Source organism: Anabrus simplex, chromosome 1, assembly GCF_040414725.1.
Source record: "Anabrus simplex isolate iqAnaSimp1 chromosome 1, ASM4041472v1, whole genome shotgun sequence".
NCBI lineage: Eukaryota > Metazoa > Arthropoda > Insecta > Orthoptera > Tettigoniidae > Anabrus > Anabrus simplex.
Genome location: NC_090265.1, coordinates 983,501,991 through 983,529,741, shown reverse-complemented (window position 1 = coordinate 983,529,741; position 27,751 = coordinate 983,501,991). Strand labels below are relative to the sequence as shown.

At 38.1% G+C, this 27,751-nt stretch overlaps 1 protein-coding gene and 1 non-coding gene across 3 annotated transcripts in view; one reads left to right on the top strand and one right to left on the bottom strand.

Moving 5' to 3' along the window:
• EMC1 (ER membrane protein complex subunit 1) overlaps positions 1–27,751 on the top strand; it is a 219,765-nt gene that overhangs the window by 100,649 nt on the left and 91,365 nt on the right. For both annotated transcript variants that reach the window (XM_067148931.2, XM_067148925.2), the window contains one exon: positions 9,658–9,833. In XM_067148931.2, the coding sequence (XP_067005032.2) occupies positions 9,658–9,833 (176 nt within the window). The remainder of the gene's footprint in view (positions 1–9,657; positions 9,834–27,751) is intronic.
• TRNAL-CAA (transfer RNA leucine (anticodon CAA)) lies at positions 3,715–3,788 on the bottom strand. Its single transcript has one exon. It is a non-coding gene; the product is annotated as a tRNA-Leu (tRNA).

The window sequence follows — 27,751 nt, the reverse complement described above, 5'->3', positions numbered from 1 at the left end:
GGTGTAACGACATCACAGTCATGTACCACACCCAACTATTACATTCATCAGGCTGATCAGAGTTCCATTTTGCCACAGCAGCAGGTATCTCTAATTGAATTGCTCATTCATTGTATCAACAAAAACCTGGAAGTACAATGTGAAATCAGAGTCATTCTTTACAACTTTGTTTTCATATTCATGGTTACAGTTCCTATCTCTTTTGTCTTACCTCCTGTAATGAGGTTGAAGTCATTTCCTAAGGCTCCATTTGAAAACTTTGGAAAGCAACATGAATTTCACCACAACACTTATTTTTCCTGTGTGGTTCCTCTCTCATGTTCGGGTATGTGCAATAATGGACTGTATTGGCAAGGTAAGATAAGTTGGGAGCTCAGTTTGGAAGACTTGGGAGAAAAATGGTGGCCACACAACATAAAACCGTACAATACTATTCCATTTGACCACACTTTGCAATGAAGATGAGGGCCTCTAGCTCTTGGTTGACTTTTCTCTGAGATACAAATGGCAAAACAATGTAAAGGAGTGAGAAGGAATTTAGTGAATGGTGAATTAGGATAACGGAATGTAGTCTTGCAGTTCCTGCTGGAGAATGCCATTATGAATATTGTGGTCATCATTTATGTGTTACTTCAAGAATTCCTTCAGCATTACTAATAGATCATTTTTATCTTGTAACATTGGCAGATTCCTTGAGATTAGTGAAATGTACAATCCTTCTTGTACACAAAATTTGGATGAGAAACCATCAGATATTTATTCTGGTGATACTTTTAAAATTCTGTGGGTGAGAACTAATATCATGAAATTGTTCATAAATAACATGGAAAAAATAAAACAAAGTTCTATCCTACTTGGTCACAGAATACTATATAAACTGGAGTTTCAAAATTGATTCATATGTTATTTTCAGTTTTGCAGCTCATATAAACAAAATTTTGATCATAAAGAATGCGCCACTTCATTTCCTGTAAAGGGCATGTCATTGTAGTTTATAGCTTTGTCATCTTCCAACAACCTAAAAAAACCTGTGGGGGGGGGGGGGGGGCGCAGACAAATAATACACCCACGGTATCCCCTGCCTGTCATAAGAGACGACTAAAAGGGGTGACCAAGGGATGATTGAATTAGAACCATGAAACAACTTGTGATTAGTACCATCGCGAGGAGAACACCATAGGTCACCTTTACTTGCGAGTAGTACCACAATGTTAGGTACACAGTAGGTTTGTGATTAGTAGCAGCAGAAAGCGGTTCACTGTGGGTTTCCAGTATCTGTGATTAGTACCACTATATGGGGAACATCATGGGCTTATGTTGCCTGTGATTTTTACCATTATGTGAGAAACACCACGGGTCTGGGCATTGCCTGTGGTTAGTACCACTATAGGAGCGAAACCATTGTGCTGTGTTGCCTGTGATTTTTACGCTCTATGTGATGAACACCACGGGATATTTCGAGTCTCTGTGATTAGTACACATATGTGAGGAACAGTATGGGTTTGCATTGCCTACAAATGGCACCATTATGTGAGAAACACCATAGGTCTGCGTTACCTGTGCGATGTACAATACTTGTGAGTAGTACCATAAGGTTTGGAACACTGTGATTTTACGCTACTTTTGATTACTACCGCAACTTGAGAAATATCATGGTTCTGCTTTATTAGCGATAATTACCATTATGAGGGGCCATTGATCTGGATTTTGAACCCCTTTAGACAACAAGCAGCATCGATTCAGGATTGTGCTTTCGAAGCAGTCCCTTGGTCAATAATACTGTAGTTTTAATATAGTTTCTGGAAAGGTGAGGCATTGCAGGTCGGATCCACCAATTGTTTTAAATTCATATTCATCCATTAGTTCTTTATCATCACGTTTTGAATTCTGGTCAGTGGATGAATTTTGGACTTTTAAATTGTCATTGCATTTCATCTCATTTCGTACCATTAGGGGCCCATGACCTAGATGTTAGGCCCCTTTAAACAAACATCATCATCATCATCATCATCATCATCCTAAAATACAGTCTTGTGTACATCTCTTAAGCTGAGACTGTTTGAAGCTTTTAAAGTGACTTGACCTAGAATATGAATTATGTACTGTTTGTGACTCAAAAAATTGTCCTGAATTAAAAAGTGTAATTTTTTTGTACACTGACAGCAGATGGATTTTTGACAGTGCCGTTGTGAGGAAAAGGTGTAACCGGGAAGGTGATGGGCATGGCCTTAATTAATGTATAACACCAGCATTTAGGGGCTGCCTGATTGAAGTGATAAGGCGTCCTCTGTTCACTTTGAAGGACATGGATTTGATTTCCTGTCAGGAGGTCAAAAAATTTAAGAAATGAGATTTTCACTTATGGAAAAGCTTATGGTCCTGAGATTCAGTCAGCCTACACCAAAAATGAGTACTAGGTTAATTCTATGGTCAAAGAAGGGTGGGTGTAAAGCTAATCACTCTACCCCACTTAATGCCGAGCTTACAGATTGTGGAAAGGGGAAGCTTTTACCTTCCATTCCTGCCAGGGCCTTCATAACCTTTACGGAGATGGCTTTGCTTTGCCAGCATTTGGTTTAGTTGTAAAATTCTAGTGTCAAGTCGAAAATTGTTCAGTAAATCTGTTATTACGGTAAGTCACATTTTTCTGTTGTCAGTTGTGATAAAATCAAATTGTACCAATAATTCCATTGTGCATCATTTTCCTTGAGGTTACGACAGCAGAGTGAAGTTAGTTTCTGCACTATTTTTGGTGTACAAAGTGTGTTTTGATACTCCTTGTCTTGAAATGTTAATATATGAGACATTTAATATTGCATGCAAGTATGGCTTAGAAATCTTGAAGACATGCCCTTATTCGGTGTAATGCAAGTAACTCAGCATCTGTTCTTGATTTTAAATAAAGTATTATCTATGCATGTTTTAAAGCTAGTGTAAAATCAGATTGAGCTTAAAATGTTCTCATTTAAGTTATTTCTACCCTTCCAGGCCAGCTTTGGCTAATGAACTTTATGGATTGATCAATTGTGGGTTGAGATTTTTATCTCAAAAATCACGTATCAGGAAGGACAGTAGTAATCCCCTAACGAAGACCAGTGAGTCTCTGACTCGTGCGAGCCTAGAAATAACATGGATGAGCTGAAGAAAGTTAATGTTTATTCAAAATTTTCAGTTCAGTCTATTTGGAATATTTGTCATTAAACTCAATTTCCAAAAGTTATCTTGTTTCTACTATGTTTGAAATTACAAATCGTATGATTATGTATTCAGCACAGGACACCCAGAATGAGAATATGACTAGTCACAAATTTCAATCTACTATGCCCAGTTTCAAAAATGTACCATATACAAAGAAGATTAAGAACTGAATAAATGAGGCCGTCTGCAGTGTTATCAAGGAAAATGTTCTTGGTTTTCTTTTTTCTTGTGTTGTATGCCATATTTGTGCACTAGTGTCATCACTTACCAGTAGAATTTCCATACCTGGAGATTGTCAGTTATTAAAAAAGTCAGCATGCTATCCAACTTGCTCCATTGGCTGATTCATATCTAAAATGTTCCCTTTAACAAGACTTTTGTAAAGAGCTTATAAGTAGCAGACATCAAGCTAACTGGGCAATAGTTATCGAAACCGACTTTCAACCTATTAGGTCGTGTTACGTACATTTAGTACGTGTTGAAGAGATGTTAAGTACAGAACAAAAATGGCCAACCAGACACCAGTGGGATCCGAACCCACAACCTCCCGATTTTGCGTCGGTTGCTCTACCAATTGAGCTATGGTGGCCTAGGTCATCTTTGTTCTGTTAGAAAGGATCTAAGCTACAGGTCTGGTACTACTATCTCACTGTAGAGTGCGTTTAAGTTGCCCGTTGAGGGCCAAGTCAATGAATATTGAATTTTCACGACCGCATTGTAATCGAAACCGACTTTCAACCTATTAGGTCGTGTTACGTACATTTAGTATGTGTTGAAGAGATGTTAAGTACAGAAATTAGGAGGTTGTGGGTTCGGATCCCACTGGTGTCTGGTTGGCCATTTTTGTTCTGTACTTAACATCTCTTCAACACGTACTAAATGTACGTAACACGACCTAATAGGTTGAAAGTCGGTTTCGATTACAACGCGGTCGTGAAAATTCAATATTCATGGGCAATAGTTGTTTATAAGATAATCTAGAATCTTTGTTAAACATGTCAATTGAAGAAGCATTTTTAAAATGTATATTCTAATTTCAGTTACACTGAAAGAAAGTGGAAAAGGCACAAACATTTGTTTATGTTTCTTCTTGCATCATCAGAAATGGAAACCTTCCCATTCAGATCTTTCTAACAGTATGTAACAATCTAAAAGATTGCATTACCAAGTCATCACAACTAGAGCAGGCCGTATTGGTGCACGAGTACACAAAACCTTTCGGACTCAGTATCTTTCTGTTCTTGTTTTAAATAAAAGGAAATAAAAAATTCAACAAAAATATTCTTACACATTTGTTGATATCTTCTACCCTTTACAATTTAAAGTGCAAAATATCTTTTTATATTAATTAAAAGGTTATACTGAAAAAAATAAAATTATTTACAATTGATTTAACAACTTTTTAAATTTATTACATACATTCCTAGTACATATTTACTTTTTATTGTTTTAAACAGTAAACACATTTTTGCAGTCATCAGCAATGCATACACATAATGGTATTCAGTTCATTTGCTTCTTTTTAGAGCTGCAACTAATTTTCATGTAGCGAGACCTGTAATTGCACGATGGTGCTATATAATCGGGCACTATCTTTTTGTAACATACCGGTATTTTGGTAGAACTTCATTGCTATGTTTTGCATAACCAAATCCTGTGAAGACTAGTGGCTTGAAAGCATTCTTCCATGTGTACGTTTGGGTTAATGCACGTAAAGCATCTGAAGTGCATCGATTCTGTCTAATGACAAACCAAGTCCCACTGTTCTAGATATGGATATATAATGTGCTTCGTCTGCTGTTAGTCCTGGCTTATTTATTAGTTTTAAATATAGTTGTTCCAGAGCTGTCAAGTGTGGGTGAGAGGTAGACCATTTTCCAGTGGGTTAAGGATGTCTTGTGTGTAGGATTGTTTAATTTCTTAATAGGCCTTTTTCTTTGAAGATATTTTGCTAGTTGTGTCACAGTCAGTAAAAGCGTGTAGTGCCAGTAAAAGTGTGTAGTGCTGCTAAGACATTAGTAACTTTTTCTCCCAAAGATGTAACTTAGGTCCATAGACCTGAGCAGTTACAATTTTTCACTTTTGGCCAGAAATGAATGGCCAGAATATATGTCAGTAGCCTTTGCTGGCAAGATGTAGTGTTTACAGTGCACTATGTCTTCTGGTATGGGCTATATCAAATTTGTTACTTTCATTGACCTGTCTCAGTCTCATCCTTGGCTTTGACAATGTGAAAGTGACTGAGGTATGAGTGATGCTAGTAATACCATTCCTTATGCAGCCAATCCTTGTTATGAATGGTGTGAAACTATCGCTCATAGGGTCAGTTGGTGCATGCATTTCAGTGGGCTTGGCAGACTGATATGTAACAGCAACTGCTGGCTCGGTGAGGAAAGCAACGGGAAACTACCTCACTCCTCATTTCCCTAGTATGCCTCTTCAGTGACGCCTAGGCTATTTATGACAGCTGTTGGCGGAGCAGCAGAGGATCAAACCAGCCTTCGGGCTGAATACCCAGCATACAGCAGCATCTTAACTATGAATCATTAGATCTGATCCATGTTGGACAGCATGAAAAGAATGCATGTTATTCTGGTATCATTTTCAGTATGATTTGATCTTAGTTCGAAAACCTCTGATGACACGGTTCCGTGGATTTTGAAACATTTAGTTTCATTATCAAATCCTCCAGGTATCGCCATCTCTTGATTTTCACTGTTTTGTATGGGAATCTCACAAGCTTCTACTGGAGCCTTAGCACCTTTTCACTTCCATATTCTTCATAGAAACGTCATCATATGTATCAGAAATGATGTCAATTCTTTGAATTAATTATTTTAACCGTAATGGTGAATTATCTTAGGTCCGTATTGACTCAGAATTCATCACACATTCATTTTTTTAACCACTTTTAAATATGTGGTTCCACCTTGTCAATACTATTAACAGTCTTTATTATGTTACTAGTGGCCGTACATGTTTCAAGAACTTAGAATGTTCTCTTCTTCAGCGGCATGACAATCGCCAAACATTCTCTTGGACTTGTTACATTATCACAATTCTTAATTTATGCTTGGCACATTAAAATAATTATAAACATTTATAATAACTGTTTTTTAAATCATTTAACCAAGAACAGTTCAACAGTTATTATAAATGCAGTCTGGACGTCAAGAGATTCTTTTAATTTGTGGAGCTCCTTGTTTAAGCCTTCTTGGCAGTTTGTGCCTTTCTGCTTAGGAATGTAGTTAAAATTCCAAAATCTTGCCCTTTTCATATGGTCGAAGACACATTTTTCTTTTTTCTATAACATATGTCATGAAGATTTTCACCATGTTCTTCAAGCATCATTAGTATTACGATTGGCGACTTTGATGTATACAGATGGTTGTGCAAGTATCAGTTTTTCACCAAAGGTATCAGTTAAAAGATTCTTGGTAGTTCTGTTTTCAATAACAATCACCTCAATGCCACTAATTTCAACTATTCTATTAGTTAAACAAGTTAGTTCAAAAGCTTTATTTTCAAGGACTAATTGATGTAGAAGGGCCACCATCTTCGTTATGCTGTTCAGAAGTGTCAATCTGCATCTGCTTCTCCAGTGCTTCCTCCCTTCTTCTAATTTTCTCTTCACTAACAGAAGTTGCAAGGCACACTTTGTGCCGCAAAAATGTTTTATATTCTTCATCTGGATGAAACAAACATTTTTACATTTTTTTTTTTTAACTTCATCTTTACGCTGCTCAGCTGCACTTTGAACTGTTAAAACCTTAGGTTTAAGTATTAAGATATTTGGTTCATTGCATAACAAACACACACACACACACACACACACACACATTTTCAGTGTATTTTCATTTCACTGGCATCACTACTATAGACATAATGTACACTGTCACAACAACATTCATAAGCACTCACAGCTGAATAACACACCGGTAGTGAACAAAATAAACACACAAATGATGACCGAGCTCGATAGTTGCAGTCTCTTAAGTGCGGCCAGTATTCGGGAGATAGTGGGTTCGAACCCCACTGTCGGCAGCCCTAAAGATGGTTTTCCATGGTTTCCCATTTTCACACCAGGCAAATGCTGGGGCTGTACCTTAATTAAGGCCACGGCTGCTTCCTTCCCACTCCTAGCCCTTTCCTGACACATCGTCGACATAAGACCTATCTGTGTCGGTGCAACGTAAAGCCCAATATCAAAAAGAAAAAGAAAAAAAAGCATAAATGGTGGCAACGACTTGCATGCACCATGGTGATGTTAGGCATAGTTGGACATAGTACCAGTGCAGTAGCCATGTTGCAAAATTTTCAGGTTAATTACTTCTGTCCCTTAGAAGAAGGTTTGGATTAACTTCTTAGTAAAAAATTGCAAACATATTAAGTGTTATGAAAACACATAAATGTAAAAAATATTAGTTTTCATTTGCATACTTTGCACTTTTAATTGAAAAGGGTGCAAGATATCAAGAAAAGTGCAATAAACTTTTTCAGTATTTTTAATTGCCTATCATTTTAAAAAAATCAGAAGATTGGACCAGGGATCACAAGATAATGGTGTCAGCAAGATGTGGTTTATCCACCATCTTTAATGGCAGCTCAAAATAACCCCGACCACAAAATTTGACCTGTGTTTCTACATACTCTAAAGTGTTATAATTAAGAATTAAAAATGAAATTGCATCCAAAAGGTTTTGCGTACTCGTGCGCCAATATGGCCTCTCCTAAGTTAAATCCTGTTTTGTCTGATAAATGTGTGTCACTCCGGAAATCCTGAAATGGACGTAGGGACAGACACATTCCGTGCTACTAATGAATGTACTCTAGGCCCGTTATTTATGCATAAAATTAGGCGAAGAAAGAAGGCTTGTACTTGCATACTGTACCTACCTCTTTATTCTTCCAACTTATGTGTAATACTAATCAGCATTACATAGCTGTGAAGACAGTGTGGCCACACATGAACACATGTTTAATACCTTAGGAACCTTCAAAGTAATTACTCATACAGTCCATGATTCACTGTGCTGTACTCTGCATTCACCATTTGCCTGTGTGGTACAAAATGTCAAAAATTCATAGGATTTATTTGTTTTATTTAGTGCATGGCAAATGAAAAAAAGAAGCGCATCACCAGTTAAACCTATACTATTAAGGAACAATATATAAATGTATAGTTAAACTATTTATATAGTCCACAGCTGATGCTGTTGGCTGCAAAAGTCTCTCTCTTTAGGAAATAGATTTTAAAGTACCTTGTACCTGCACAACATTTATTGACAGTGCTTCTCAGCAAACTGGTGTTTTAATTCAGGTTAATATACCTTGGGTGAAATTCTTCACTGGCAGTGGCCTTATTCAACATGTTGTCTCCTTTGTGTTCATTCCAGGTTTACACAACACATTTTATAACAAGTCCTGTGTTGTACTTCAGTCAGTGCACTTTGCAGCAATCTTGCACATACACAGATCTTTGCATAAAATCTTGTGCACAGTTGCCTGGTCAATACTTATGTGGGGCTGATGACCTAGATGTTAGGCCCCTTTAAACAACAAGCATCATCATCAATACTTATGTGTGTCTGTAACTCTGTTGTCCTAAAAACACTGGATGATCATAGTACAAGCAACAGTGATGAGAACAGTTGTACATCCTTGGCAAGGTATTAATGCTCTTGCCACTCTTTCACATGGGAATACTGATTTCCAACTTGTAACCATTCTGTTTGGGACAACAATATCCCAAAACATTCCCACAACCTCGGCATGACATTTTTGTGTTTTTACCATTGAGCACTGCTAGTTTTTACAAACAGATGTAAATTATAGCCAACTAACCTCCATATTTGACAAAAGTTGCAAATGTACAAACTGTATGCTTCCTACCTGATGATGTCCTTTAATGCTGTTGCCATCTAGTGGCATCAAGAAGTACCAGACATTGCACTGCCTCACCGACATGTCTGTTTTTCAATAGAATCTTGAGATTTGCCTGAACACAGGCTGAAATGATCCTCATTTTATATAGATATTTTATCAGCAACGTTTTTCCTTGTCTTTCCCCTCATTTGTTCAAAGTTTCCTAAATCCTACGTTTTGATATGCCTTGTAATTTGAAAACAAAATTACTTGATTTGTCACTTGTTTGTTCCTTTCCATTACTTGCAAAATTGTTTGTGTTAACAATAATAATAATAATAATAATATTTGTTGTGTAAATGCCATTTCAGGCACTTGCAAATTTAAGGGAAATTTTAATTCATAGATTGAGCCGTTCCTGAGATCTAGGACTGCAACAGACTGATTTACAAGAAACTTTCATGTTCTTTCATCCAGACTGTATACTCTTCTAGAGAAACATAGCAAAAACAATGTGATTTCTCAGGTGCCCAGATATGTCATTTCTAATTACTGTTCTGGTGAGTGTGATTAATCTAAACTTGTCTTGTCCAGCTGGATTTATGGGGATGTTTGCCCACCGCCTGATGAGCCAGTTCCTACAGTTGCGGTTGATATTCATGGCTTTGCTGGGGCTTGGAGAGCAACCATCTCCTGGACAGAGTGCCGGTCTTGTTAGAGATGAGTTTGGACTTCACAAAATAATAGTTGCAGCAACATCAGTGGGAAAGGTATCAGTTTCATTCTTTTGTATAGTGTTACGCATTTAACTAGGATGAAAATGAAAGCTATTTAGTTTCTTTGCAAACTTTTATTCTTCTTTCTCTTTTATTGTAATTGTACTGTTCTATTTACTTTCAGCTTTGGTATCCATTATCATAGTGAACATCACCAAAAGCTTCCTCAGGCATTGCTATAATATTAATAAAAACTTTTCCATCGTCGTTGTTGTCGCCATCATCATCATCATCATCTGGAGCAGTTTCCAACCACGGGCTGGGTCTGCTTGGAACAAAAGCCTCTCCATTTTCTGTCCATCCACCACTTCTATTCTGTCACTATCGTCCAGTTCCCTCCTCTTGCCACAATGCTCTCCTTTATACCTGTCAGCCATCTGTCCCTCGATCTTCCTCTAGGTCTCCTTCCCTTCAGCTCTATTTCTAATATATTTCTTGGTATCCTCTCTTCTCTCATTCTTTTAACATCTCCATACCACTGCAACCTTGATTTTTCTGTCTTTTCCTGTAGGGGTACCTCACTTACCATTTTCCGAACTCTCTCATTTATTGTCCTTCCTTGTTAAACCTGCTCAACACCTTTGAAACTTCATTTCCACTGCTTGTATTCTACTTCTGTTCCCTTTTCCATTAATATGTGTTTTAAAAAAATGTTCATTCACGTATCTTCTGACTTACTCTTTCTGAGCTATTCCCATCAATTAGCACCTGCCCTCCTTCATTCATTTTGCCTGATGTGTAGAGTTCGAAGATCTCTTCCCTTGTCTCATCTATGTCCTTCTATTTATGCATTCATATTTCCCATTATCTTTACTTTCTTATGATCTATACATTTCTCTACTTCTTCCAGGAGATATTGTAAGTCATCTTCTTTATAGGTATCCAGTTTGTGAGACTTCCTTATGAAAAGTATCCGGTATCCTTCTATGCATGTAAACTTGAGACTAGATGTCACGACCACTGCTGCTGCTAAAAGTTGCCTGAGGGCTCGATATTGTTCATTGCTACAAGATACCTGCTCAGTGGATGGAGCAAGGACGCTTAGTGACTTTGAACATAAAATGGTTATTGATAATCTTATCAGTAAGCTGTTAGTCAGGGTCATTTCTTCTCTTCTCAACATTGCCAAAGTCATCTGTTGGGGACATGATTTTGAAGTAGAAATGGAAGACACAACCACAACAAAACCAAAGCTGGTTTGGCCATGTTTGTTGACCAACAAGGATTGTTGAGCATTGAAGATAGTGGTACAGGAAATCCACGTGACATCTTGTGATTTCATCCCGCATGAAGTTCACTGTATTACTAATTGTGCAGCTAACACCATGACAGTGCACCGAAAAATACAGGAACTGGAGTTCAGTGCCCAAGTGCCCATCCATAAGCTGCAGAATTCACCAGTGAACACTAAGTGCCTCATTCAGTGGTATAGAGAGTGCCACCACTGGTCCATGGACGACTAGGGGCAAGTGATTTGGAGTGTTGATGATATGCTGTACCAAATGGCAGTCAGATGGAAGGATTTATATGTACTGAGCGAGTTGGCCATGTGGTTATGGGCATGCAGCTGTGAGCTTGCATTAGGGAGATAGTGGGTTCGAACTCCACTGTTGGCAGCCATGGTTCTCCATTTCCACACTAGGCAAATGCTGGGGCTGTACCTTAATTAGGCCACGGCCACATCCTTCCCATTCCTAGTCCTTTCCTGTCCCATCATCACCATAAGACTTATCTGTGTCGATGTGATGTAAAGCCAATTGCAAAAAATAAACAAAAAAATAAAAATAAAATATATGTGGCAAATGCCAGGCGAACAATACATGCCAGCCTGTACATTGCTCACGGTGAAATCTAGCAGAGGTAGAATGACACTGTGGCAAAGTTTTTCATGGAATGTACTTGGTCCTCTTGTAATACTTATGAATGGAACACATTAAAGACTGAAGGATATAAGGACATTTTGACAGACTGTATGTTGTCTAGGGGTAGAAGACTAGGTCAGAGAAGATCACTGTATGTTTCAGCATGATAATGCTCCCTGCCGTAAAGAGAGATCTGTTCATGAGTGGTTTATAGATAATCAGATTATGGAAATGGACTGGCTAGCCCAGAGCCCTAACCTCAGTCCTATTGAACATCTCTAGAATGAACTTGAACGGCTTCATTCCAGACCTCAATCAATCTATATCACTAACTGTGCTTAACCTACTACAGTGCTGGAGGAATAAGATCTGTTATTTTCCCAGAGATGTTCAGACACCTGGTAGACGGTCTCCCTCACATTGTTCAAGCTGTAATAAAGGCTCCTACTGGGCATTAGCAGTGGAATCTTTGATTGCGAGCATAATTCGTTCCGGCAATATGCTTGTAATCCAAAGCGCTCATATATCAAAGCAAGTTTTCCCGAAAGAAACAATTGAAACTGGGATGATTCGTCCACAACACAAAAATATTTATTAGCATACTATTTCTAAAACGAAATATAACGTAAAACAAATTAATGTGCACTTTTCCTTCCAATAGAATCATTGTTGGTGTGAGGGAGACGGGAGATGACATGAGAAGTTACTGTGTAGCAAGAATTTCACTAACGGAATCGCTGCTCTCTGTTGGCTAACTGGATATTTTTTTTTTTTTCTCGTGCAACTTTAACGAGGAACCTGTCCAATGACTGTTGCTTTTGCCTCTTTTTGAGGATTTCATGAAAATGTGACATTGCATTGTCATTGAACTGATTCATTGCTTGCACTGCTACAGCCTTATCTGGGTGGTGTTTTTCTACAAAATTTTGCACCGTTTTCCACATTTTGCACTTCTCTCGAATCTCAGTTGAAGTGAGAGATTAGATTGACTTTTCCTCCTCCTCTTCCCCGGACAAGATCTCCATAACCTCCTCCTGATGTTCGCGATGCAGGTCCATCAGTTCGTTGGTGATCTGTTACCAGCTATGTTCTTCCACCATCTCTTGAATTGATTGCAAGTAATCAGCTTCATTTTCCGTATCAAATGTATCTCTTGAATGTCCACGTCATTCACCTCCAACCCCATAGTCTTCCCCAAGGACACAATTTCATCCACAAACGGCGACTCATTGTCACCAACAATCCCCTCAAAGTCACATCCAAGAACACAGTCAGGCCACAGCTTTCCCCAAACGGAAGTTAGAGTTCTCTTGGTGACTCCATCCCAGTCTTTATTGATGATCTTTAGGCATTTCACGATGGGGAAATGATTTCTCCCAAACTCTCGGAGGGTAAGGTTTGTTCCTTCGGTCACTTCGAAGCATTGCTGAAATAGTGCTTTGGTGTATAGCTTCTTGAAGTTCGAAATGAATTGCTGATCCATAGGCTGGAGTAGTGGAGTGTTGTTAGGAGGAAGGAACTTAACCTTAACAAACTTGAATTCTTCCAGTAAGTCATCCTCAAGGCCTGGAGGATGAGCAGAAGCATTGTCCTGCTGGTTATTTCTTCATTACAGGACCAAAGACCTTGTTCATCCATTCAACAAACGAACAGGGGAGGCGAAAACGTAGGCACACGTGACGCTCGTATTGCGGAACCTCACTCGTTTATCAAGTTACGATTTATTTAAAATGTTTGCTTGTCTTGCAAAACACTCGTAGACCAAGTTACTCGCATTCCAAGGTTTCACTGTACCTGAGGAAAGCTTAAGAGGACAGTTTCAAGTAGGTGTCTGAATATTTTTGATCGGATGGTGTATGATTTGATACATATTCCTTGTATCTTTTCTGCATTGAATTATCAGTGTATTGATTTACATTGTCTAACACGTTTATATATTCCTATACATCCTTCCTCAAGGTGAGATATTATTTCATTATATTTTAATTTTTGTATAATCTCAGCCTAATGGTTAGTATGTCATTGTGTTTCATGAAGTAGACCCATTCTTCGGTGTTATTGTCAATTACAAGTAATTACTTTTCCAAGTTCAACAGTTTCCCTGCGAGTGAGATATCATATACTGGTCATCCACTTTTCACAGTACCCAAAGTGTTGTGCATCACTTGCAGGGACATTCTTCAAGGCAGTATATTTTTAATTATTTTCACTATAGACTATTTACAATAATGGGTTCACCACTCTCATTGGTCATGTGGTTGGGGCCAGTAGAATACATCCATGGTATCTGCTACCTGTTGTGAAAGGTAACTAATAGATTAACTTCTACATGTTCTGAACTTAGGAGCATGGATTGCTGATCAAGGTTTCCCTAGCTGAGGGTGGCACTGTTTCCACTTCCTTTCCTGTCTAATGTCCCTTGGTCAGTGCTTGTTCTCTTCTGACCCAGACAGTATTAGGTTTACGAGGCTTAACTGATTGGAGATGAAAAGACAGGCACTGCCCGTCCTCGGCTCCATGCCGTAATGATGAAAGACGGGCGGTGCCGTCTGCCATTTAGATCTTGAATTTCTTAATCATATAGATAATTTTAGCTTGTATTGAAGTGTTTGAAGTTCTTTGACCACTGTCGATTATTTCACATAAGTATTTTACCTTCGGTGGAAATCTTTTTGAGTACGCGTGCGATTTGTTTACATTGTGATCATTGCAGCACCAAGGCCTAAACATAATAAAGTCTCTGTCAAATCTGCGTGAATGAAGTTCTAGATGAAAGTGACTGTGAAATAAATAACGAATTCAGTGTAGGTAATTTTGGTGACTACAGTGAAATCTCCATAGATTGATTATCGATACAACGATCATTCCCTCTATAATGATAAAATATTGTGGTCCCGGCATAAAACCCATTGATACAATGTTATTTTTTTCTCGATGCAACGATACTCTCTATAACGAAAAATATCTCTACTTCGATCCATTTTTCATTTCCCTCCGGCAAACATCCCCCCTGTACTATGATGATTTAAGCACAAAATTTACCAGGACCATATGTAACTGCGTAATGGAGAACGAACTTTTCAATTGCATAAGCAAAGGAAGCAAGTGATTACTGTATACTGTACTGTAGCTGCTTATCTGAAGGTAGGTTTATTGTGCAACTCTAGGAATTCACCAGGTATAGAATTCCAAGAAGGTCTAGAAGGAATGCATACCTTTAGGATTTAAACAATAATACAGTAGCTGTGGAATAGCTGTTTGAAACCGTAGCGCTTTCATTAGTGTACTGTACTGTACATTGTTTTGACACATTGTCGTACATTCCAGCAACTGTTTTCATTGCCACAGTCATATTTCATCCTGGAGAGGTGGCGCAGGTGTTTTGAGGTGCTCTTTTCTGTATTGTACGTACATTACTATATTCTTTACAGCATGGCTTCACGTTCCCAGAAACAAATAAGTCTACAGCAGAAATTAACGATAATTAACGAAATAGATGGGGAAATGAAACAAACAGACGTAGCAAGAAAAGACGGGGTTTTGGAAGAAAAGAAAAGAGATTGAGGAAACATTAAAATCAAATGCTGTAAGTCCTGGAAGAAAGCGCTTAAAAACTGTGACATACAGCGACGTTGATGCTGCAACGTTGAGGTGATTCAATGAGTAAAGAGGCCTCAGTATTCCAATTAACGGGCTACTACTTTATGCCCAAGCTAGAAAGTTTGCAACCGAGCTGATAGCTGCAGTCGCTTAATTGCGGCCAGTATCCAGTATTCGGGAGATAGTGGGTTCGAACCCCACTGTCGGCAGCACTGAAGATGGTTTTCCGTGGTTTCCTATTTTCACACCAGGCAAATGCTGGGGCTGTACCTTAATTAAGGCCGCTTCCTTCCCACTCCTAGCCCTTTCCTGTCCCATCATCGCCATAAGACCTATCTTTGTCAGTGCGACGTAAAGCTAATAGCAAAAAAAAAAAAAAAGTTTGCTAACCTGCTGGGTGTAGACTACTTTAGAGCCAGCAATGGATGACTTATTAGGTTTAGAGTTCGTCATGGTATAACTTTTAAATCAATTCAAGGAGAAGAGAAGTCTTCTGCGACAGGTAATGCTGATCATTGGCAAAGTATTTCAATGAAAGAAATAACACAGAAATACACACCGGAAGATACCTATAATGCTGACGAAACTGGGATTTTTTATGAACTCCCTGAGAAAACCTTGTCTTTGAAAGGAGAGAAATGCAGTGGAGGCAAAAATTCCAAGCAATGTTTAACTGCTCTCCTGTGTGTGAACCAGACAGGAATGCACAAGCTCTGGCCATTCGTAATAGGGAGAAGTCTTCAGCCTAGATGCTTCAAAAATATTGAAAGTTTGCGAGGTAAGTCATTTTAAAATCACTCTTTGCAAAATTACATCTGTTAAATTTTCTGATTCTTTTTTTTAATGTGTACTGTACTGTATACTGTGCCTCAATATGAGTTTTCTCATTTCAAATTTTAGTTGACTACAACGCAAACAAGAGGGCATGGATGACCGCTACTGTGTATTCAGAGTGGCTTCAGAAACTGGATGCTGAAATGAAGAAGAAGAAAAGGAACATCGCACTCATCGTGGATAATTGCGCAGCTCACAAGCAACTATTGGTCCTGCAACATGTGGAGGTCTTCTACTTCCTGGCAGATTATACTTCGATCCTGCAACCTTTAGATATGTAAATAATAAAGTGTCTTAAAGGCTACTACAGAACCAACTTGGTCGAGAGGATTATCACAAACTTAGAAAGAAATCTGTCAAATGCGCCACAGGTTAATATAAAACAAACATGTGACATTATGCCGGCCCCGTGGTGTAGGGGTAGCATGTCTGCCTCTCACCCAGAGGCCCCGGGTTCGATTCCTGGCCAGGTCAGGGATTTTTCTCTCGACCTGAGGGCTGGTTTGAGGTCCACTTAGCCTACATGATTAGAATAGGGAAAATGCATAATTTTCAAAAAATTTTTTTTTGAAAAGTACACCAATGAAATAGTACGGAAACGTATTACATTGTGGTAAGTTGCCTTGTTTTCTACCATTTAAAAAATATTTAAAAGTGCCTTTCCGCACTGCGAGTGAAACGGCCTCTGACGTAAGCGGTGCGCTGTGACGTCACGATCCAGTACCGCATGCTGCTCTACCAGCCATTGTGCATCAGCCGTTACTAAAAGCCGATTGTTTATTATTCGTGATCGCGAGTAACTTCAAAATGACAGAAGAAGGGTTCAAAACAGCACAGTCAGACAATCTACCATGTGTAGATGTCGTCATTCTTGAAAAATAGCATTAATTAAGCATTTAATTAAAGCATCATACATTAAAATTTAAAGTTTTACCACTAGAACAGCTGACATGGAAAAGTGATTGAAAATTCAAACAAATTCAACTTACGTTAAAATGATCTTCAAAAAAATAAACTGTGGACTTTTCCAATATATTAAAATGATCTTCAAAAAAATAAACTGTGGACTTTTCAGATATATCACCAGCATTTCTCCGGCTTGCCAAAATCCATTTCTCCCTAGTTTTAGCTTCTTTGGAACATTTATAAACAATTTGTTTGGGATGGTATGCGATGTGCTATTGCACATCGGAACTGTACACCATTTATATGTTTTCTGCTCACTGTCTGCCCAGTTCATTTTAAGTCTAAAATATACCACTCAGATTATTATCCAATGTATAGACCTCGAATTTAACTACACCAGACACTTAACATAAAGTAGAAATACGCGAAGTGTATCCTGCCTCTCACAGCACACTGTGTTATTTCGTCTGATAATTCAGTCAACCTGTACGATGTCAGACCAATGAGATCGCATACTTGCGTCACGTGACATTTTCGTACTTTAATTTAGATTTTTGTCATGTTTGGAGTTATTATTTGTACATTCTGATCACATTTTTAAATTTTGCATGAAATTTTGAATCAGATTAGCATATTTTTAATTAAAACCCCGGATCATGCATGTTCCCTATTGAGGAGCTGTCTGACGGTGAGATGGCGGCCCCGGTCTCGAAAGCCAACGACCGAGAGGATGCATCGTGCTGACCACACGGCCCCTCGTAATCTGCAGACCTTAGGGCTGAGCAGCGGTCGCTGGGCAGGCCATAGCCCTCTCAAGGGTGTTATGTGCCGTGAGGTTATGTGACATGATAGCTGCAAGCTGGCAACGAGTGAAACCGGAAACCGTGAGGAATTGTTAGTGACAGGCAGGATTTTCACCTGAAGAAGACGTTGACTGCGACAATTTTGAGTATCACAATTAAATTGAAATAACAAATAATGTAGTTCAACCTATTCAATACAAGTAAATAAGAAATGTAGCATTACATTCTTATTTAATTATAAGCGGAAGCAGTACCGGTTTCGGCCCCAATCTGGGTCATCATCAGCCGAATAAAAATGCAAAAACAATGCATAGGTAAATAAGAAATTAAAGGATGAGTCTTTCAAAAAAACAGTTGAAGAAGCAATATAAGATAATGGGGATTAGCACTGCGCAATTTTAAATCGTAAAATCTAGAAGAAGTAGATGGTCAGTCACTTATATGAAGTAAGGCGTAATCTTCTGAATAGTAGCACAACACATGCAAAGTTCAGCACTGTGTCTCAAAATGTTTACGAGAAGAGGTGAACAGTTAAGTGAGCCAGCCTGCATATACTATCAGGTGTGAAGTCACAACACAATTTAATAAATATGAAGTCCCAAAATTGTGTAGAGGTCGAAGACGAGTCGCTTCATTGAAGCAAAATGCTAGCTCCTGAAGATCAGCGCAACATACTCGATGTCCGGCACTGTGCTTTCAAATGCCGACGGAACTCAGTGATTAACTTAATGATCCAGCCTGTAATTGTTTTGGTTGCAAAAATGTGTATATGTGTATATAATATAATTGAAGTATATAACTAGGATCTTGTAGATTCTTTAGAACAGTTGACGTAAAAAACAATTGTGAAGAGAAAAGTGGTAAAAAGCGCAATACTGGAAACAAATGAAAAATGCATATGCACAGCGCGCTACTTCTTGAAGATAAGAATTCCGGTTGTAATTGAGATAGTCCAAGGCAGCGCAAGGCATGAGTTTAAATTTGAATGTTGCAAAGACCCAAAATGCAGGTGGCACTATAGTATACTAGTATACAGTTCAATTCGGAAAGTAGGGTGTTGTTTTTTTTTTTTTACGAGAGGAGAGGTGAAAAGAAAAGATAGGATAAGTTAATAAAGGAGGAGGATTAGTATATAGGAGAAGATTAAAAGGATTGGAAGTTAAGAGGATGGACCGGGCGAGTTGGCCGTGCTGTTAGGAGCGTACAGCTATGAGCTCGCATCCGGGAGATAGTGGGTTCGAACCCCACTGTCGGCAGCCCTGAAGATGGTTTTCCGTGATTTTCCATTTTCACACCAGGCAAATGCTGGGGCTGTACCTTAAATAAGGCCATGGCCACTTCCTTCCCATTCCTAGGCCTTTCCTGTCCCATCGTCGCCATAAGACCTGTCTGTGTCAGTGCAACGTAAAGCAACTTGTAAAAAAAAAAAAAAAAAAAAAAAAAAAAGGAGGATGGGAAAGGATAGGATAGGGAAATAAAGGAGGGCTAGTTTAGGGTGGGTTATTGGAGGTAGAAAACGTGGGTAGAAACTGTGTAAGGCATGAAAAATTGAATTCGGGTTTAGAAATTTAGAATTTTTGAGAAGAACAATTAGGAAGTCAAATGGGATATTGGGTTTTTCAGAAATGTTGTTTAAATTGAAATTAGGGTTGATGTATTGGTCAAGGTGAATAAAACAATTTTCAGTAGGGTTTGGAAGGGGGCCTTTGTTAATGATTTTAAGTATCTTTGTCTTTTTCAATATTGGTGAAATTATGCTTGGAGTCTTGTGTGTGTTGTCCTATAGCAGAGAATCTGTTGTATTTAATGGCGTTGATATGTTTGGAGTATCTGATGTTAAAGTTGCAGCCAGTTTGTCCATTGTACGAGGAGCTGCAGTTGTTACATTTGAATCTGTATACTCCAGATTTAGAAAAAGCATTAGATTTATTTAGTGATTTAGAGTTGTGTAATATATCAAGATTTCTGTTATTGGTTTTAAAAGAAATTTTCATGTTATGTTTTTTAAGAACATTAGTTATTTTATAAGCATCTTGAGTGAAAGTAAAAGTGGAAAATGCAGTGGGTTTGGTTTTGTCTTTTAATAACTTAGTTTTAGGACGGTGTTTGAATTTGTTGATGATACGGTTTATGAAAGAGTTGTTCAAAGCCATTAAATTTAGCGATAGTAGGGATGGTGTTCAATTCATCATTTAAATCCTTTTTAGACATAGGGGTGTTGAAGGCACGAAAAATTAGGCTGTTTTAAGTGCCATGTTTATGTGCTTGAGGGTGTGAAGAATCTTGCCGTATTGTGGTTGCTGTTTGGGTTGGTTTTCTGAAAATTTTGTAAGTTAAAGAAGAAGGATGTCTAGTTATAGTTAAGTCTAGAAAATTGAGAGTTTTGTTGTGTTCTGATTCAAGGGTGAACTTAATGTTAGTCAATGTTGTTAAGAAGAAGTAGTGTAGAGGCTCCGTTGGTTGATTCTTCATTTAAGATCACTAATGTATCATCAACATATCTGGCGCTGGCCAGCTGCAGTCGCTTAAGTGCGGCCAGTATCCAGTAATCGGGAGACAGTGGGTTCGAGCCCCGCTGTCGGCAGAACTGAAGATGGTTTTCCGTGGTTTCCCATTTTCACACCGGGCAAATGCTGGGGCTGTACCTTAATTAAGGCCTCGGCCACTTCCTTCCACTTCCTAGGCCTTTCCTATCCCATCATCGTCATAAGGCATATCTGTGTTGGTGCGATGTAAAGCAAATAGCATGTAGCAAAAAAAACTTATCTAGCCCAAAAGAGGATATTAGAGAAATTATTATTAATGATTTTTGTGTTTTCTAAGAAATCAAGGTATATTTTGGCTAGAATGCCTGAAGCTGGTGAGCTCATAGCTAAACCATCTTGTTGGTAAATGGTGTTATCAAAGGTGAAATATTATTGTTGAGAACCAATTTTAAGATTGACATGAATTCTTGAATTTCTAGTTTACTCAGATTACTGAATTTGTTTAAGTTGGTTTTTGTTATGGGGAATAATTTGGAAATTGTAATACTGGGATACATGTTTACGATGTCAAAAGAATGGAGAGAAAAATTTGGTTGGATGTCAAGGTTCTTTAATTCGTCGATTAATTCAGAAGTGTTTTTGATAGATTTGTTGGATAAAAATCTATAATTTTTTAGTAAAAAATGTTTGGATGAATTTAGAAGTATTATATAAGGGACTGGGTCTGTAATTGATTATTGGGCAGATAGGAATATTAGTTTTATGAATTTTGGGAAGGGCTTTGGCAGTGGGTAGGCCTGGGTTCATGTTTATTAATTTAGTTTTTTCTCGATCTGTGAGGAGAACTACGTTATTTGTTATTTCAATTTAATTGTGATACAGTTCACAGTTCAATGCGGAACATCATGACATTTTTATCTTTAAATAGATTTCGAGTATGACGCGAGTGTGAAAGTACTGGGTAGTGTTTTTTCTAACTACGGCGAACAGCTTGGTGAGAATGAGAATATTCCAGCAGCGGAAGAATACCTTTCGGTTGATGATGAAATACTTGTGTTCTCTGAACTCACGGATGAAATAATTGTGGAAGGAATTCAGGGAATTCAGGCAGTAGATGAAGAAGAAGGAGGAGGAGAGGATGAAGAAGGAGAAGAACGATGTAACGAACCAGTGCTTACTCTTCCACAAGCTATTGCATCTTGTGAAGCGCTGCAGAATTTTCTATTGAGTGTTCCATGTGTCAGTTTAAGATATTACCAAAATTTATTAGGATCAACCTATTCAATACAATTGAATTTCCAAAGTTAGGACTTACATCCTATTGCACTAAAATTTGAAGGGACATGATTCACCCTTTATAAGGGCATCATCAGCCTTTTTACACTCATACTTCAAAGATAAAAATCAGTTCCACACAGATACAACACACGACATTCAAATCTTACTCGTTCCGAGACAATACAAACAACCAGTTCATTCCACAAAAGGGGCCGATGACCTTCGATGTTAGGCCCCTTAAAACAACAAGCATCATCATCATCATTCCACAAAAATCGAGAACGTAAGTAATTGAATACATATCATTTCGCCTAATTCAACCGCTTTTTCCTCTAAACTTCATATATTTTTATTCTCTTTTCATTACAGATTCTTCACCATATATCCTTCAATAGTTAATCTATATTTAAATCTACAGTCAACAACAAGTAAGAATGTACCCATTTATCTATCAGTCTAAGAGTTAATAACCACCCGAGTTAGCAAAGATCTATACGGCAACATTCAGTTATGAACTTTTTATCACTCCTTCAACAAAATTATGGAGACCACAAACCCACTTCGTAAATAATGAGATTAATGGATCCAACTTTATCATCTACACAGCGCCATACTACAGTTTAATATCACAAGTTTTCAACAAGAAAGTTTCAGTGTCATCTTAAGTGGCTACTAAAGTCCATTAACCTTCTCTTCAACATGTAAATCAAGTTGCTTTCAGCCGAATTTCACTCGAACTTTGATACGGCAACTTTAGCCATAGACCTTCTTGTTATTATGTGGATAAGGCCTAGTTTGTCTATTTTATAAAATGTTTTGAAATGACTAGTGTAATATCATACCAACTTCAATTTTTTCTTCGCAAACATTTTAAATAAACTTTCAATTGTAAATTGTTATTTAAGAAATAACAATTTCTCACATTGTATAATACTCATTTCCAATCTTATATTCTCATTTTTATATTTTTTACCATGACAATCAGGATCCTGATTTTTTATCTTTGAAGTATGAGTGTAAAAAGGCTGATGATGCCCTTATGAAGGGCGAAACATGTCCCTTCAAATTTTAGTGTAATAGGATGTAAGTCCTAACTTTGGAAATTCAGTTGTATTGAATAGGTTGATCCTAATAAATTTTAGTAATATCTTAAACTGATGTACATTTCAATACAGACCAAACATGAAATTTGTAACATGTAATGTTCCATGTGTTCTGGAAAATCACTTCGTGAACCTCGACGCGATCGGGTCTTTGTGTGTTTCACTTTCTGTAAAGAAAACTGTCGAACAGACTACCATTACAGATTTCTTTAAATGAACTAGTTTACAATAGTGAAGTGCTGCATAGTGTGAATAACAGGTGCAACTGTACAAAAATGTAATTACTGGACATTGCTAACATGACTGTACTCTGCTGAACGTAAGTAAGATACACTATTGTAATTTCATATTTCTTTCTGTGTTTCTGTTCTCGCAAATCATATACATTGTATTTGTAATAATGAAATTAAATTAAATTGTACCATGTGGTAGGTAATTAATGTAATTCAATTTCCGGGTTTTAATCTGTTCACCAGGGGACACGAGATGGTGTTATTCCAAATTTTTTTTTTTTTTTGTCCGCAAGGTATCGTTGTAGAGATTTCCCTGTATTTGAGTGAAAGTAGTGAGGCTGGTGAGGACTGAGTAAACTGAAGCAATGTGTGCACGAGTGATTTCGCCTGGACTCACGAGCCTAATAATCCAGTAAAATTCTATTTCAACGGTAAATACAGAATCAGTCCATTGATTTCTTGACAGTAGCTTGAATCAGGAACAGAGTTAGACATATTTAGTTAATTCGTGGGCGATGATTTCTGGATAGAGATGTATCCGTACATGAAATGAAGGCTTAATCACCATCATAATGATGTCACAGAATACAAAACCTAACCTAAATGATTACTGGAGCACAATGAAAGATTTATACTCCCCTATCTTTGGTGAAACAATGTCTAGGGACAGATTCAAAAACATTTCTGTACATGTACATTTTTTGTCAGTGGAAGGAAGTGACAAATTGAAGATTAGATCTATAATCAACATGATTCTACAAGCCTTCGAAAAAGTTTTCTCCGGGAAAGGAAGTATGCATTGATGGAGGTTTAATGGCATTTAGTGGCAGACTTTCCTATATACAGTTCAATGCTTGCAAAAGAGCTTGTTTTGGAACAAAAATTTGCAAGGTTTGTGACTGCCGTACTGGGGGTATCTCAATTTCAAGATATACAGTGGCAAAGAAGAATCCATTCTGGTGGAATTATCCATATTTCTTATTAGTGAATGATTTGTGTTAGAGATGTGTGTTCTGATTTCTTTGGTGAAGGGAGGGAAATTTACATGGACAATTAGTACAGCTTTCCTCACCTCTTCCAGAAATTATTGAAAAGAAAGTGTTATGCTGTAGGAACTGTATGACAAAACAGGAAAGACATGCCAAAGCAACTAAAGGCAGAAATACTTGAAAGACGATTACTTTCTTTCTGCTCAAGCAGTGGAGTGTTGTGCGTGAAATGGAAGGACAGGAAGGATGTATGCTATCAACATTGCATGTTAATCCAGAATATGAAGAAGTTATGACACAGAGAGGTGCAGAATTCCATTCCTAAGAATGTCCTACCCAAACTAGTTATGAAATAAAACAAATGCATCCACGAACCTACTACTCTGATGTAGCTGGGGCAGAGGTGATATTCCCACGTGGCGCGTCCCAGGTGGCGGATAGGGGGGCCGTAACCGGTTTACCGGCGGACTTGAGGGAAATAAAATACCTCTCGCGGACCAAACACACGACCCCCTGTGAGTAGGGGATGCAGACGAAGAATACACCAATATAAAATCAGCTTCATGGTCCGTATTGCACATAAACAGATTCACAACTAAGTATTTTTTATTTCCCACCTTGTCGACACACTAAATTGCTTAAGGCACCATGGTTCTGGCTTGCCTATGGTTGTACTCACTATATGAGGAACACCACGGGATAGTGCGAGTCCCTGTGGTTAGTACGCATATGGGATGAACACCATAGGTTTGCGTTGCCTGTAAATGGCGCCGCAATGTGCGAAGCACTATAGGTCTGTATTACATGTGCGAATTTCATTACCTGTGAGTAGTACTATAATGTGTGGAATACCGCGAGTACACTACTTTTGATTAGTACCGCAACATGACAAATACCATGGTTCTACTTTCCTAGCGATAAGTACCATTATGAGGGGCCGATGACTTTTGGGATCCTTTAGACTACAAGCATCATCGATTCTGTATTATGCTATAAAAGCAGTCCCTTGGTCAGTAATACTATTGTTTTACGTCAGTTTCTGTGAATGTGAGGCATTGCAAGTCGGATCCTCCCATTTTAAAGTCATATCCATCCATTCATTCTTTGTCCTCATGTTTTGAATTCTGGTCGGTGGAGGATTTTGGACTTTTAATTTGTCATTACATTTTGTCACATTTTGTACCATTAGGGGCCGATACCTAGATGTTAGGCCCCTTTAAAAACAAACATCATCATCAGCATCAAACAAATGCATGGGTGGAGTGGATAAACAAGGCCAGACGTCATGCTGCTTCCCTGTCATAAGGAGGTACGAGAAGGGATTAAGGAAAATATTCTTCTGTCTTTTTGATGTGGTCTTGTACAACAGCAATGTGATTCAAAGACTCAGTACACAGTTGCTGAACAGTTGTTACAATCTATTCAGCTCCCAGAAAGCTCTCCTGTTGGAAAGCCATCAGCAGCCACAAGCTGTCCATTGTGTCTTGTTGTCAGTTTGGCCATATTAAACTTATTTTTAAGTTAAGAAATAAATAAAAACAAAAAGCAAATATTCCAGTGTTCTAATCTTCCAGGACAATCATCTCTTACACTAGAACTAAGCTCTACCGGGCAAGTTGGCCGTGCGCGTAGAGGCGCGTGGCTGTGAGCTTGCATCCGGGAGATAGTAGGTTCGAATCCCACTATCGGCAGCCCTGAAGATGGTTTTCCGTGGTTTCCCATTTTCACACCAGGCAAATGCTGGGGCTGTACCTTAATTAAGGCCACGGCTGCTTCCTTCCAACTCCTAGGTCTTTCCTATCCCATCATCGCCATGAGACCTGTCTGTGTCAGTGCGACGTAAAGCCCCTAGCAAAAAAAAAGAACTAAGCTAAGAAAGATTGTCACAGGGGTCAAACAAATTCAAAATAAATTCGGACTTCTATCAGTTAAAGAATCTCATTTGATGCCATTCATGACCTTTTCTTTCCTTTCCTTTCGCTGATAGCCCCCTTCTTTGACAGTCACACCTTGTCCATTCCGTCATATGATTAGTGTTAAGAGAGGACGTTTGCTCAGTTGTACTTCCTCTTAAAACAATAATCACCACCCACTCCCACTGTTATATTGTACACTCATGATCAGAAGAATTTCTGGTGGAAAGGGTATCAGGTAATGATTGGTGGTAGATTTTAGCCAACCCTGAACATGGAATAGAAACAAGATGTGTTTATCATCCAGGAGGTGTAGCTTGTGACATCACGTACTCTCAGTTTGCTCCTCATCGACAGGCATTTTCTCGGGAACTGATTAAGATATTTCTATGATTAAACATTCTGGCTATCCTGCCTTTTCCTAATCAAGGAAAGCAATTAACTGTAGTTTCATTGCGAAGAAATGTACACGATGTAGTACTGCCCCAATACATATGGCCTAACTCCATAGGATAAGTTTTCCGAACACAGTTGCGTCTCTGATTGTCATAAATATTTAATGCCAGGTTATTTTTACTTTGGTTGTTGACAATAAATAATGATATTAATACCAATAATAATACGTCATTTGGAAAATAACCTCAACAGTTATTGAAAATTCAACGGCATTATAATGGTTGAAAAAATTGTGATAATAAGAAGCAATATTTTATATCACATGGCATTTTGTGTAAAGAAAAGACTGATCTACTTAAAACATTTTCACCTGTGAAGAACTTCTGAACCCTCTAATGTATTTGTGGAAATATATCAGTAGCGCACAGCACCAAACCCTCGACCTAATCAAATACTAATTGTACTGGGAGGTACACCCCAACGCCGCGCATTTAAATCTAGCGCCTAAAAGAACTCCTGTACTGGTGAAACAGTGAAATTGAAACTATACCTACGTAGAACTTTACTCAGAAGATGTCACCACTAAAATCTGATGTAATTTTGTTATTGTGAAGTTTCCTGAACTGACTGTATTTCTACTTGTTTTGTTTGCCATTCATCAAGAAGTTTGGACGTTCTTCCACAGATGTCACTACTAAAAACTATGATCATGCACCCTGGTGCGAAGTGAAAGAACATTTGATTTAAAGAAGTTTTGTATTCATAATTTTTTTTTACTAATTGATGTTCATTTATTTTGGGTTGGCAATATTTATCTTTTCTTTCCGCCAGTTTTGAATCCTACCAATCAATAATTTCTGTAATTATTTTTCTACCAATCCCAGTCTTCTTCTTCTTCTTCTTCTTCTTCTTCTTCTTCTTCTTCTTCTTCTTCTTCTTCTTCTTCGATTTTGAGGGTAACTTTTAAATTAACCAGTAAAAATGAGAGGGTGTGGCTAGTTTAGTCTTGAATGGTATCGAACTTTCCCCGAGGGTTTTTAAACTGCGGATTTTCACGTCTCTTGGCCAGTTGATCATCATCTTACTAAGTGTGTGGGTCAAAGCAGGAGGCGGGAGGCTGGGGTCAATTCTTGTAATATGGCCAGTCATAAAACGGCTAGGAAGTATATTTCAAATCTGCCAGCCCCTCTAGTTGATGATTGAAATGGTAAAGGGCTGTAAAATCATCACTGTATTTATTTTGCATGTGTTGTGTGTTATCTATCTCCGCCTGTTGTGGGTATTTGTATAAGGGAACATATCACAGCCCATGTTGAGTAAGTCTGAGGACATGTTCCTCTTTTACAGCATGGGGAACATAATTCATTACATTACTATCATACTTATATTACAAAAGACAGATAGCTTTAGTAAAAGCAAGGCCTTTAAGGGTGGTAAATGTTTTTCATTTGTTAGATCGGTGCTACCATCAATGAACTAGCTTATCAACTATTTGGAAGCGTGTCATCT